This window comes from Macrobrachium rosenbergii, chromosome 6 (assembly GCF_040412425.1).
Source record: "Macrobrachium rosenbergii isolate ZJJX-2024 chromosome 6, ASM4041242v1, whole genome shotgun sequence".
Lineage (NCBI taxonomy): Eukaryota > Metazoa > Arthropoda > Malacostraca > Decapoda > Palaemonidae > Macrobrachium > Macrobrachium rosenbergii.
Genome location: NC_089746.1, coordinates 17,712,498 through 17,727,194, shown reverse-complemented (window position 1 = coordinate 17,727,194; position 14,697 = coordinate 17,712,498). Strand labels below are relative to the sequence as shown.

General features: G+C 37.2%; 1 protein-coding gene across 8 annotated transcripts in view; it reads left to right on the top strand.

Moving 5' to 3' along the window:
- LOC136839251 (serine/threonine-protein kinase VRK1-like) overlaps positions 1-14,697 on the top strand; it is a 172,604-nt gene that overhangs the window by 148,217 nt on the left and 9,690 nt on the right. For 2 of the 8 annotated variants that reach the window (XM_067105025.1, XM_067105028.1), the window contains exons 1-6: positions 4,143-4,516; positions 12,598-12,860; positions 13,026-13,378; positions 13,530-13,758; positions 13,915-14,094; positions 14,257-14,444. In XM_067105025.1, coding sequence (XP_066961126.1) covers positions 12,701-12,860; positions 13,026-13,378; positions 13,530-13,758; positions 13,915-14,094; positions 14,257-14,444 — 1,110 coding nt within the window. In that variant the 5' untranslated portion in view covers positions 4,143-4,516; positions 12,598-12,700. Of the gene's footprint in view, positions 1-4,142; positions 4,517-8,552; positions 8,711-8,782; positions 8,947-12,597; positions 12,861-13,025; positions 13,379-13,529; positions 13,759-13,914; positions 14,095-14,256; positions 14,445-14,697 lie in introns of those variants that run through there. The other 6 variants (XM_067105022.1, XM_067105027.1, XM_067105023.1 and 3 more) reach the window with 4 other exon arrangements.

Below are 14,697 nucleotides of genomic sequence, written 5' to 3'. Positions count from 1 at the left end.
TACCTGAATCACGAAAATACGGAACGTGATGAATTTATAAATAAAGACAAAATCCACGAAGGAAAGAGAAACAATGGAGTCCTGCAAGGCCTTTCGACTTACACTGATCCTTTACTTAGCAGAGTACAGGACTAGTGTAAGTCGAAAGGCCTTGCAGCACTCCATTGTTTCTCTTTCCTTCGTGGATTTTGTCTTTATATATATATATATATATATATATATATATATATATATATATATATTACATATGTTTGTGTGTGTGTCTTTGATTACAGCCTTGTACCTGACTTAGTAATTTGTCTAAATAAATATAAATTTAAAAATCGAAATATGTAATTGAAATTGAACAAGACTATTAAATTTAAGATTCACGTGAAATTCTTTGTGTCTCTGGAAATAATACTAATAAAGTTAATATTTCAAGAATAACCTGTATATTCTCAAAGATAATGTGATTACCATTTTTAACCTTTGGCTCGAACGAATATATATATATATATATATATATATATATATATATATATATATATATATATATATATATATATATATATATATATTATAAATGAGATATAGAAATCCAAATGAGATATAGAAAATCTATTATTAACATTAAGTATAAAATAACTGAATGTTCATTCAGTCTCATTTTGGCTTAGTATTCGTATTAGCCAGTTTATTTAATAAACTGAAACCATTTAAAGTTTTCTTCTGTATACCATCCGTAAATTTTATGAAAATTCTGTTAATTTTAGATTTTTTATTATATAACAAGTCAGGCTACATCCCTGGTTGGAAAAGCAAAATACTAGCCCAAGGGTCCCAGTAGGGAAAGCAGCCCAGTTCAGAAATGTAAGTGAGAAGTAAACAATAAATCATGAAATAGGAATAACCCCCTCCCCCCAAAAAAAGTAAATAACAAAGTAAAACAAGTAAGACAAATAAGATATAAACTATGGTATGAGACTCATGTCGACCTGCTCAACATTAAAGCGTTTGCACCAATTTTTTTCATTTTTATTATTTCCAACGATTCAGCAGCTTTTTTTTTCACGAAAGCAATAAAACTTTTAGAAATCTATGTGGCGTTGAACCTCATAGAATAAAAGGCAAGTTTTTTCTAGAATTAACTGCATATCTACAGTAGTACTGCGTGGTAGACGGTACTGTCTGGAAAGATCTGAGTGCAAAGGATAACTTACTAGTTCTCTCAGCTGTATTAATAAAGATATGAGTAATAGTTTTGACGTGGAAATTGAACCTTATGTAACTTGATAGTGTGGGTTATTCATAAGTGTAATCATTTACTGTATGGGTGCGTGAGTCTTTCGTGTGCTCGCGTGCAGTGCCATTTAAGGTTTCAGAGAATCTGACTCGCTCTTCTCTCGAAACGCGAAGGGAATTGTAGATTCAGAGAGTAGCCCATATTATTAAAGAAAAACAGTTATTTCCAGGATACTTTTTAGAATAAATGGCAAAAAACTATCAGGAATAAACCTCAGGAATGTTATCACTGGAATCGTAGCCATGACACCAAAGTAAGGTCTGTTAGAGGCCGGAGTAGGTGAATCGCCTGTAGCTGCTATATCGATCTCTCTGGTGTGTCGGTGAATCCTACCTCATTGTGGATGGCGGGTACTCTTTAGGGGAACACCCTATTACCACTCCCCTCCCCTCCAGCCGGCACTCGGCTATGTTCGGCTCACCCGACCGGGCTATTCGTGTCTTCTCTCGGTCGGGCGACTGTTATGTAATTCACGTGAGGACGATCAGCTCTTACGTAACGTATCGCCACGGTACAGTTGTCCTCACGTGATTGGGCTATATGCTCACGTAGATCAGATCGTTATGATCCGCCATTTTGATAAATGATTGTAGAATCTCTCTCTCTCTCTCTCTCTCTCTCTCTCTCTCTCTCTCTCTCTCTCTCTCTCTCTCGTGATTTAATTTTTTGTGCATTTTGTCAGGAAGCGTATGATGTTATTATGTAATAGTTTTCTGATTACACTGCTTTCTATGTTCTGGTTTAAGTTAATAATTGATTAATCTTATATCGCTCTCCCTTTGTATAAGTATGCACTCTGCCTGTATCTATCTATCTATGTCTATATATAGATAGATAGATAATTTCAGTTGTCAACCTCACAATTCTGGATGCTGCTTCATGGACCTACATCTTAAACCCCGCACCCTGTTGGCATGTCCCATGCATTCCACACACCCTATACACAACTAATAGAGTGGAATGCGGTTCGATTAAGAAGCTTAGGTTTGGCATGTGATCATGTAATCATGATGCAATGTTTCACTACAGGGGAGGAGCCGATTGTTGTGGAGAGGTTAAGATATATATATATGTGTGTGTGTGTGTGCATACTGTATATAATATATATATATATATATATATATATATATATATATATATATATATATATATATATATATTATACAGTATGTATATATACATATATTTATATATTATTGTTGTCACTTCCTTCCAGAAGTTAAATTTAATTCAGAGAACACTGAGAAAAATTCACTAACTTACCCATAGATAATCCGTTGTAGACAATACACTGACCTTAGACCATTCTGCGTTAATTACGTCTGTCCATGATAAACCCCGCCCTGTTTGTAACTACCTATAAAATCAATCAATATTCAAGTGTTTGGGTACACAGTAACAATAAGTCTTCCGTAATTTTTTTTTCTTCGGGTGTCAAGCTCTATGGGAAATCTTTGGTTACGCAAGAACGGTGTTATGTAATTCCCATTTTGGTTGGGGGGGGAGGAGGAGGGCAAGATTGAATTTCTACTTAACAGACTGTCTGCCCCTCCTATTCGTCATGTAAGTACCCGTTATGTAATAGATAAAACACACTCATATATATGTATGTGTGTATTTATATATATTATATAATATATATATATATATATATATATATATATATATATATATATATATACATACATACATACAGTGCGCACATTCAATATGTTAGCCTGTGTATACTTGTGGCTTCAAAATCGATTATGCACAGTCAAACATGAACTTACTCATACTTAGTGTATAATAATCCGAACGGTAAGCATTTAGGCACTGCTACTCAAAAGTTTCGATGCTAACAGATGAGCAGTAGGTCTGTTCTCCCTACCCGTGTCCCCTTTACCCATACATGAGGTGTTATATAATAAAGGAATCCCTTCCCCCACTCCCTCTCTCACTTTCCTCTCCTCTGCGAATCTACAGTTGATTGAAACACTAGGTGTTTTTTTTTTTTTTTTTTTTTTTTTTTTTTTTTTTTTTGCCTCTTAATCCCCCTCCCCCTTCTCCTCCCCATAAATTTCCGTCCATTCAAGATTCTCTTCCTCTCCCCCTACATCTTGGTAGGTAGCACGGAGGTCTGCTGTTACATAACGATGAGCATCCACCTCTCTCTCTCTCTCTGTCAGCCTGTAGCTACAAAAGTAATTATATATTGTAATTGCCTTAAATGTTAAAACAAAAGCGTCTGTTATTGCTGCTTCTGTCTATTATTATATTGAATAATGCTCTGTAGCGTAATCGTATATTGAGTAAAGCATACGATGGTAAGTGGGGAAGGAGAAAAAATCATTCTTTCCGTGAGGATGATCTCTAGTTTGTTTTCGTCCCGAAGTTCAACCGAATAGAGCCTGTGTTCATTGCCATCCCCCCCCCCCGCAACCCCCATTCCCTCCTTATTCACACCTCACCAGATTCTAGTCAAAGGTCTCCGTTGAACGGAACGCCAAATGTCGGTCCGCTCCTTCGTTCTCATTGGTCGCGAGTCAGTAATTGACGTCATGGTTGAGGTGCCGAACACCTCCAGCTCTTTCATCTTAATGTCTCTTATAATACTCGAAAGTGTACGATTTTGTATGTTAATCGCACTGAATATCACTGAAATTGACAAAAGTAATAAATTATTTTGCTTTTTCGTGCGTTGTTTCATTAGTAAAATATTCTCCACCTTAGTAACATTATTACCAAGCTCGGATACCAGGGTGGTGCCGGGATGGGGGGTATTCGTTTATGTCCCCCAGACGGTTACTCTTGTGGTGGCCCCTCTCAGTGCCGAACGCCCTTGTAAAACTTGGCGAGTCCTGCTCCTATGCGTAGTACAGCCCAAGCCTCACTAGAGTAAAGGTTGCGTTCGTGCGTTTCTCTCCGTGCATGACAGAAAGGTGTTGTTCCTGTTGAAACTTTCGTCGCCTGGGACTTGGTGTTTGAAGTGTGGTGGTTTGAACTCGTCGGATTAACAGTGCCAGGTGGTGGCTGTAATTTGAACTCAAGTGTAAAAGTGTTGTCATCGAACTCTTATTAGGATAGGCCTATCTTCCCGTCGTGACACGCGAACCTAATTTAAATGCGAAATTCCTCCTGCCGGTGGTGGACCAAGCTGCCACCTGATATGCCGAGGCCATTAGCGCTGAGTCGATTCGCAGTCTGCAAAATTAGGTTGTCATCATCCAGAGCCCTTACAGACCTCAGAAGGTAAGAATCACATTTTCACACTCCCTACTAATAAAGAGCGCCACTTTAATTATCCAGATTTTTTTATAACTGAACCCTTGGACTTCATCTCTTTTTTTTGTAATGTTTGCCTACGTGTCACTGTCCACGCTTGCTTCCCAACTCGTTGTAACCGGCTAACATTAGCAGTGACCGTTTATGTTTATTTATTAAAAGTTACGGTCAATGAGCAAACATTTTTGTCTCAGAATCTGAATTAAGTGGAATTTGCTCTATGTTCAGCCCTATTATTTCGAATCCCCTACCGGCCAATGAAGAATAGGAGGAATTTATTTCTGGTGATAGAAATTCATTTCTCGCTATAATGTGGTTCGGATACCACAATAAGCTGTAGGTCCCGTAGCTAGGTAACCAATTGGTTCGTAACGACGTAAAATAAACCTAATCCTTCGGGCCAGCCCTAGGAGAGCTGTTAATCAGCTCAGTTGTCTGGTTAAACTAAGATATACTTAACTCAAAATTGAAGGAAAACATTCCACCAGATACATTTGTAATTGTAATAACCACAATGCCCACACAACTTCCCAAACTCTTCACACTTCTTGGTGACCCTTGTCACTACAAAGCCTTAGAGGGCATTGTGGGTATCACAGTTATATGTACACATTCAAACACATACACCTCTATGTACCATAGGTGTTTTCTTCAAATGGGCAGTCGTAGTTGTCAACATTTTGGTGACTAATGTCATTATTTTTATTATTATTATTATTATTATTATTATTATTGTTGTTGTTGTTGTTAAAGTTCAAACCCAGTTGGAAAAGTAAAAGGTCCCGAGCCCAAGGGCTCTAATAAGGGAAGCTGAAGAATAAGGAATGAACTATGAATTAGAAATAACTTGGTTAGAACAAATAAGACAAATTAAACAACGGTATAATGTAAAGATTGCCAGCCTGCTCAACAAAGAAAAACTTTCATAATGTCAGAACTACGGAGATTCCAAAGTTGAGATAGGAAGATTTAACCACAATTTGTCATTCAGCTGTTAGTAGATCTCGTGGAATACGAGTGTGAAGGTTTAACTATACCTGTGTGACTTTGGACGCACATCTTACATTTGAGAAACATCTAATAAAAAGTGTCGGCAAATGCCGCACCGAAGTTGGTTTATGGACGTAAGGCTTTATATAATTATAAGTGATAAAATCATTGTAACCTGTTTTCGGTCATTTGTCCTTTTGCAAGAATACTGTTCTCCGATGTGGATGTCTGCTTCTGCCAGATACTTGTCTCATTCAGATAGTGGTTCATGGTATTAAGTTTCTGTTGACTTGGACTATCGATGAGTGGTCTTGTTTGTCTGTTTTTCATAAGTCGTTTTTTAACAGATCTTTCACATTCATAATTTATCTCTGATCCTCTTTTCCTGCCGAGAGCGACAGGATATGTTGAACAGCAACACCAGTATGCAGTAAATGTGCCCCGCTGTCGAACTTCTCAATTCCAGAGGTCCTTTATTCCTCACACAGTTGAACTGCAGAAGAGTGTTCCTTAGGATATTGTGCAATTGGAACCTCAAAAGTTGAAGCGAAGATGCAATGCATTACTGCCCTAGAACAATTCTCCTTGTATTTTACTCACATTTTTATCTATTTATTTATCTATTTATTTATTTATTTATTCATTTATTTATGAAATTATTTTTTCTCTTCTATTAACTGACCTCTTAACTCGTATTACCTTCTGATACTTTTTTCAAATGAACATCGTATTCTTTTGAAACTTGAATTTCAAGTTAGTCGCTTCTGTGTGCTTGTTCTGTATGAATAGGTTTCATCTTCTGGGTCATAATAATAATAATAATAATAATAATAACAACGGCGTATCTAGTCCTACGAGGTGGATGTAGTAGACTTGATCAAAACCCGACTTCATAGTATGATCAAAACTATATAATATAACCTATATATATATATATATATATATATATATATATATATATATATATATATATATATATATATATTATGTGTGTGTGTGTGTTAGGGGAAGTGCATTTTAGCTGTGTTTTGACCAATATGAAGGGAAGGGAACTAACCCGAACATTTCTCATCGCTTCCATTATGTAAAGATGATGCGCGTTATACCGAAACAGGTGGTCCTCTCAAAATGGCGGCCAGGAATCGTGCATACTTTCCAATTCGTGTTGAGGATCGGATTCTCCTAAACCCTCCCCGTCCCCCTTCCCTTTCCGCATTGTAGTTGGCCTGTAACAACTGTGCAAGACCAGTGTGAATAACCTCTCTCTCTCTCTCTCTCTCTCTCTCTCTCTCTCTCTCTCTCTCTCTCTCTCTCTCTCTCTCTCTCTCTCTCATGAATTCTAACTTTTTAAATCTCTCTTCTTTATTGCTATTTTTTTTAGTTATAAAACTCCTTGTAACCATATTTGAGTAAAGTTTGGCAAACTCCTGGCAATCATTTCAGCGACCCAAATACCTGACGTAATTCTAACACGATCTGGGATCTTGCATTCGTCTCTTAGCTCAGGTGTAACATCGATGCTTTCACTGACTCCAGCGAGTAATATCCTGGTCCTCGCAGATAAGATAAACTACACGAATCTGCAGGTAAAGAAATCATTGTGTAATTTAGAAATGTCCGAATCCACACGGGCTACCGTATAGCTTTATATTATATATTTATGACTGGAAACGTTGGTACCTGATTGATGTCTTTCAACTTTCTTCATTAATTGATGGGCATTTTATTGAGGGTTTTTATTGGATCTGCAAACATCTCCTTTATCATTATGAATAGTACGTATTTATAAGTTGTGTGTTAGGGTCGTCAGCGATTATGAAAATGTCAGAACATGGTAGGTTGTATTGTACTCGCAGGATTGCCACTCGCCTTTCCGGCAGGTAGGTATTAACATCTAAGCACTCGTTTAAGAAGAAAAGAAACGTCGTAAAAGAAATAACCTCAGGTTTCTTATTTATAGGAAAGGTGGGTTTGATAATTAAGAAGCATTGAGAAAATTGTCCATCCTGTAATTGAATCTAAACGAATAACCTGACAAGTAATTGAGTCATAACTTGTAAGCTGGCCCAGAAGGAGAGAAGTTACTCACGCCGATGACGAAGCCTCATCTAAACAAAAATTTGCTTATCTTAACAATTTCAGAAGCCATCCCAAAGCTGTCACGTCCTTATACATAGCAACACGGGAAATGTTCCATTAGGTATTTCCACCTCTGTACCATGGCGAGAAATTTCAGATGCTATTGTTTCCAGAAATAACGTACACAAGCACACACAATACCGCTAGCGGGGTGGCACCAAAAGGTGTTTTAACGTTGTCCCCGAGCCATGCGTATTATTCAAGGCACAGTGGTCTTTAAAAGGAGCATGCTCATCCGGCGGCCCCCATCCTTCCTTTATTACTTGGTAGCGATAAAGTTAACGACCACGATATTATAGTACATCGGATGGCTTAAGGTGTTGCATGTGAAATTTCAAGAAAGGGTCGCTGGGCTCACGCCCTCCATGAATCTTCAAGGGACGCCTGTAGACTGTAGTCACCCAGACTATTTTTTCCCCCAGATTTAACTATATTAGTTTCACCGAACGGACGACGGCAGAGCATATTATAATTGTGTGCGAGTGTGTAAACAGCTTTGAAGAAAAGGAATTGGTCACGGAAATAACCGCAGATAAACGGTTAGGCTAGTCAATTTGAAAAAAAAACTAAAGGAGACCTTAAATTTATAAGGATTAAATTTCATAGTAGCACTCGATGTTATGAACACAGCGGATGCTCAATCGTACTGGCTAACTTTACCCTAAAAATTGCGGTTTTCTCTGCAGTAGAATGCTGCTGAAAAGACTGTGCCCACATTAGGCAAAAATTAATCCTCGCAAATATCTCGTGTATCGGTTTGTTGGATCATGTTGTTGCACGTGCTTTTATTTCATAACATTGTTCACGCTCTTGAATTTGTCGTTCCTGCGCGCAGTAAGGCAGCAAAGTGATGAAAATCGGACATTTATAGGATATAGAGGAGAAGGTAGGCGGAGCTTGTGCGCAAACCGATGCTCAGTCGTTCCCGCCATTGTTGTGGAGGGTACGTTGGGAGGGATGGTGTCGTCTTTGAGACAAAAACTTTTATATTCTAGGAGTGATATGACGCCTTTGACACTACTATAAGTAAAAGTAAGTGCCGAAGAAGGGTTTTGCAGTGAAATTCTCTAATTTTAGTAGTGAAATGTTGGTGAAAAGTGTTATTGAAGGAGGCGTCTTGTGGACGCAGGTCGAGGCAGATGCCGATGCCTGCATGATAACGTCCTGGTTTCTCTTCAATTTGAAACTCAAGTGCTGTGCTTCATTTCCCACATTTCGGTGCATTCATAAGTGATATCGGCACAGTTTATTTTCATTAGTTGTGTTTGGTAAGCAAATTTTATTCCCGAACAAGGGAAAATACATGGAAATAGATCATCATATGTTGCGGCGCTGCCACATCTAGTGTACCGTACTTATGGTGGCCAGCAGTCGCTCAGCCAAGGCCAATCCCAGGGCTTGCATATTTTTTCAAAATCGCTCTTGTCACGTAACCGATCTCATGTGCATTCGACGTTTGCATGTGGTTAATTTGCGTTTAATTTTTTAATGTGCATATTGTAAGACAGATTTAATGATGTGGGCAGCATAACAAAAGTTGTTCTACTCGCACTTAGGCTAAGGGAGATCAATGAACTTAGTCTATGGTTTTACCTAGGCTGGGTTATGGCGGAAGTTTCACTTGTTTTGGCTGTTATAGTTTCCACCCATTTTTCACGACTTTTACGTTAGCTTAGAATTAAAAATGTGGACATTTACCCTAGGTCTTATTTCCTGAGGTAGGCCTGGTCTAGGTTTGCTTAGAAAGTGTTTCAACTTACTTATGTAGCGGACTAGCCATATAACCATTAGGGCATTTAATATTCTAAATGTTAATTTTTCACCAATCAGTTAGTCGAGCCAATATATATATATATATATATATATATATATATATATATATATATATATATATATATATATATATATATATATATATATATATATTCTTCTTGAGTTGAAGATGTGTATTTGTTTTCTGGATACGAATTTGGGCTTCAGATGTGGTGCAAAGTCATGGTAATTTAACCTTATCCTGTGTAGACTTTCTTCAAGTTATTTCTAACTAATTATGGAGGGTTTTAGCGTTTAAATTACCCTATGCTTAATTGCCTTTCAAAAGAATGTTGCGCAGCATTTGCTAAAGCTTGGGCCTGATTTGCCCCCTTCTGGTGTAATGTTCTCAATGATTAGGTTGCTCCTTTTGTCTCCCCAAAGTGTGTTAAGGCACTTTGCCTCTTTGGTGTTTTTGTTCTTGCAGTTGTTTTGATTTATTTCCACCACCACAAGGTATAATTTCTACTCAAATTACAGTATATTTTGGTCACTTATATTTAGCCCAAAGCTTGTTTTTGTCAGGTGACCAACTTCTCAATGCCCAGGAGGCCATTTCTGTGAGTATATATGTTAGAAATCTGTTATTTTAATGTTATGGTTGTGGTTATATTGTTTCCCCTTCTTGAAGAAACAATTATATTTATATGACTTGGGTGTAGTGTTTGGTCTTTGCATAGATTTTACTGGGAAATAAATACAGTATACTGTAATCAGATCATACACCACATTGTATGGTATGTAAAGTTGATAGAATTGCATAAATGGGAATAATGCTACAGAAAATACTAAGATCATGGATTTACACATTCTTGCTTGAAACTACGGTCAGCAATGAACCTCTGAAGAAAAGTTCCCCAACACCAGCCATTACATAAACCACTGTACTTTAAGAGAATTAACACAATCACTCAAAAGGGGTAATTCAATTAAAATTCCATCGATTGAGTCACTGTTGGTTCAGGAAGGTAAGGATGAAGCTGCTGGTATGCAAGGTGTGCAGCCTGTTGAGGTAAATCCTCGGATACACTACTGTGAAAGTACTTAAGGTCCATCTTCTTTTGACCTGGGTGGATCAGTTGATAGTGCCCTTGACTTTCATGAGAATAGAGTAGGCTAATCAGTTTGTTCACAAGTCCTGTGAAAGACTTGTAGATTCCTTAGGAGTTGCCATGATAGTAAAGAATGTGTATAAACTAGTGGTAAAGCAAATTAATTTGGCAAGCTAAGAATTTCATTTAAGACAATATTCATGACTGCAAGGGCAGGTTCTTACAGTCAAACCAAAATGACTATGAACATGGCTGTCAAAGCTATTTTGCCAAACTTCTTCCTGACTTATAATTGGACTGCAGTTAATCTGCACCTCACAATTTGGGGTTCTTTTATTCCAATCATAAAATCCTGCTTATCCCTCCCACAGGCTGACCAGAAGAGACTTTTCTGGGACAAGGCCAACTTAATTTTCAATCTACCATCACTTGAGGGCCCAATAATAGGTTTTTGTGTGTGTGTGTGTGTGTGCAATGTGTCATATATTTTCATCAGTGAGTCTGGTCTGAATATTCTTCATTTGCTGAAAAAAAAAAAAAAAATTTAAACTAACTCATCCGTTACTTGTCATCGAGTTTCAGTTCTTTTGCTCATTTTTGTTTTTTCACAGTTAGGCATAGAACAGTAGTGTCAAGCTGTTTACCCTGTCTGACCTGGTATAAGGATGATGTGGCAATGTTTCCCCCACATCTACACAATGTCCCACCATAGGTCAAGGTTTTACAAATCAAATCAGGTAGAAGTGGCAACTTCTGAAATGTACATTATGTTCATTGCCATTTTGGTTTGGCAATAATTATGGCATGGCCATGCAACATCAGGCTTGCCTTATAGAGGTAATGTGATTGCCAGTCACAGAAGGTTTGAGTTATTCTAAAACACAATCAGATCCAAACATTATTTATTGGTATATTATGGTAATTGATATTTATGTTAAGTAAATGATGGCTCACATGTGTTATTTTATACACCATTGACAGATTTTAAGTGCTTTCAGAATAAGAATGGGGTGTAAGATGATAGATATGATTTGTAATTGGTTCTATAAGTACTGGTCTGCATAAAAATTAATGAAATATGGAAAAGATAAAAATCTTGAAGGAAAATCAGATACGTTTACCTTTGAAACTTGTCTAATTTATGAAAAGGTTATGCTTTATGTTAAATATTCGGTGGATGTTTTTGCTTTAAAAAATTCTTGAGAAATCTTAATTTTCCTATAAAAATTTTTGCTTCTTAATAGATAACAATATGCTGTACTGTAATGCCAGTTGTGTATTTTATTGGTAGGATTTTATCACCAATAAACAAAGTAAAATATTACACGGTGGATCCCGTCCTACTTGCAGTTCCAGATTCATGGCTTTACCCATTCAAGGATTTTTGTGTGGAACGTACATACACATAATTCACGGAAAATTCGCCTATTTGCGTTATTTTTTATAAAGAAATATTAATTATATACTGTATTTTCATGACAATGCATTTTTTTGTGATAAAACTATTAAAATACTCAAATATAAGTATTTTAAGAGTTTTGAATGATCAAAATAGGCAGTTATAAGAATTTTTAGATGGGTGTCAAATATTCTTGGATTTTAGCTGGGGGCGGGGGGTGGGGTTGTACACATCCCCCACTAATACCAAGGGTCAATTGTATTTATCAGCAAAGCATAATATGTTGTATGCCCGAGTTGCATTATACTATGTTTTAATTTTTGGGATATTATTAGTTTCCGTTTAGTTGAATGCCTGCAAAAAAAGAGAGGAATGTATTGTAATAATTGCCATTTGTTTTTCAGTATTTAATTAGCTTAGTTAACATTGGATTATTCATTTCATTGTCATGTAAGAGCAAGTATTTATTGGATAAAAGGCCATTCGCGAAGATTTTGCACTTTGTAACATATGTAATCTGCTTTTCTTCAGTATTTAATTACCTTAATTAACATTGGATTATTCATTTCAGTGTTATGTAAGGTCATCCAGGTTTGTAGTTGTACTAGTAGTATTTTCTGTCAGTGTTAATGTAAGTTTTTTCCTTCTTGTTGAAGATCTGAGAGAGAGCAAGTGAGAGAGACTTGGTGCTACTAAACTAAACGAGGTGGGAAGGAGTTCTTCCGTGCTGGACATCTACTTAACTTAGCCCAAGCAGTCATGGCTCCACGCAAGGCTGGCACAGGCAACAAAAGTGGGTCCAAAGGAGCACCCAAGAAACGGGTGGCTGCCAATGGTTTCAAACTCCCAGATCCAATCACCCCCGGGGTGGTTGTTACAGACGTTGCAAAACAACAGTGGAAAATTGGGTGCAGTATAGGTGAGTTAATATTTCTTGCATTGTTCATGGCTGTCACTCTACAGTAATTAAATTATGGAAGTACACTATGCTGCAGTGGAATTTGCTGGGAGGTTCATGTTTAGGGTTAAACATGAAAATTAAGTACTATACTAATTTTATTTTATATATGTATTTTTTTAACAGGTGTAGGAGGTTTTGGTGAAATCTACTTGGCTTCAAAGGACACTGTCAATCCTGTGGGTAATGAGGCTGACTATGTTATCAAAGTTGAGCCACATACTAATGGTCCATTGTTTGCTGAAATGCATTGTTACATGAGAGTTGCAAGACCAGAACACATAGAGGCCTGGAAGAAAGAGAAGAAGCTTAAAGCATTGGGAATGCCCAAATATTTAGGCTCAGGGTCTTTTGAATTCAAAGGTCAGCGTTATCGTTTTATGGTGATGGAACGCTTTGGCAGTGACTTACAGAAGATCCTGGAGCAACATAGCAAGAGGTTTTCATTCAAAACTGTCTATCAAGTTGGAATTCAAATTGTAAGTTTTTTTAACCATAAAGCTATTTGTTTGTGGTTGTTTCCGACAAAGAATTGGACCAAAAATAAGAATTTAGAATTTAACTGAGAGGAAAAAATAAAAGTGGTTTTTTGTAGTCCCACTATATTTAATTTTTTATTTTCTATTTCAGTTGGATGTACTGGAATACATACATAGTAAAGAGTACATTCATGCAGATATAAAGGCTTCCAACTTGTTGGTTGGCTATCAGCCTGGTACCCAAAATCAAGTTTACCTCGTGGACTTTGGTTTAGCATGTCGTTATGCTAATGACGGCAAGCACAAAGAATACAAGTATGACCAGCGCAAAGCTCATGATGGTACTATAGAATTTACATCTCGTGATGCCCATATTGGTGGTGAGTTGCATTTTCTTCTAACATGTATGTAAAGTAAACTGGAGATATAGTAAGCAGTATTGCAGTGGTTGGTTGCTTTGGCTGTATAGTTTTAGCTCGTTCTGCTTGAGGGAAATTTATATATTTCAAAAATCATTGTTGCGTTTTTCTTTGTAGCTCACTCTCGTCGAGGGGATTTGGAGATCTTGGGTTATAACATGACTCAATGGCTTTGTTCTCGCCTACCTTGGGAGGATAATCTTCAGGATTGTAACTATGTAGCTGCACAGAAAAGAGGTTTTATGGAAGACATCTCTTCATTTATGGACAAGTGTTTCCCAGATACCAAGCCACAAGGTAAATAATAAGCCATGTGGTTATATAATCAAACATTTGTTATTTATTGCCTACATTATCAATATAAAGCTTCAAGTTAGTATAGTATGTACAGTATAAGTAATAATATTTAAGGGATTTCATGTGAGTATACAAGTACTTATCATCTTTATGTTCATGCAGGTCTTCAAGAATATTTAGAATATGTAGTTAATTTGGCCTTCGATGAAAAGCCAGATTATGAGAAATGCCGCTGCATATTGCGCAATGGGTTGAAAGCACGGGGTTACAGAGACGACGGTAAATTAGTGTTTATGTCAGCGACTCCTGTGCCAACATCTAGAAAACCCAAGTCTCGCCTGGACCGTAAGGTAAGCAAGCGGGATAGTGGTGAATATATGTCCGAGGAAGATGAAGATGTGCAGAGTAGCTTACCAAAGCAGAGGCGAACAGGTTCAAAAAATAGAAACCCTGTTGTTGGAAGAAAAAACAATGAAGAGAATCAACAAAATAGTGCCAATTTACCCAAGGGAAGGGTTAGGGGAAAAAGGGGGCAAGCTAAACCAGCAGAAGAGGTAATGGAGGAGAGTCCCCCCAAAACATATAAGGGAATTCCTGTTGGTA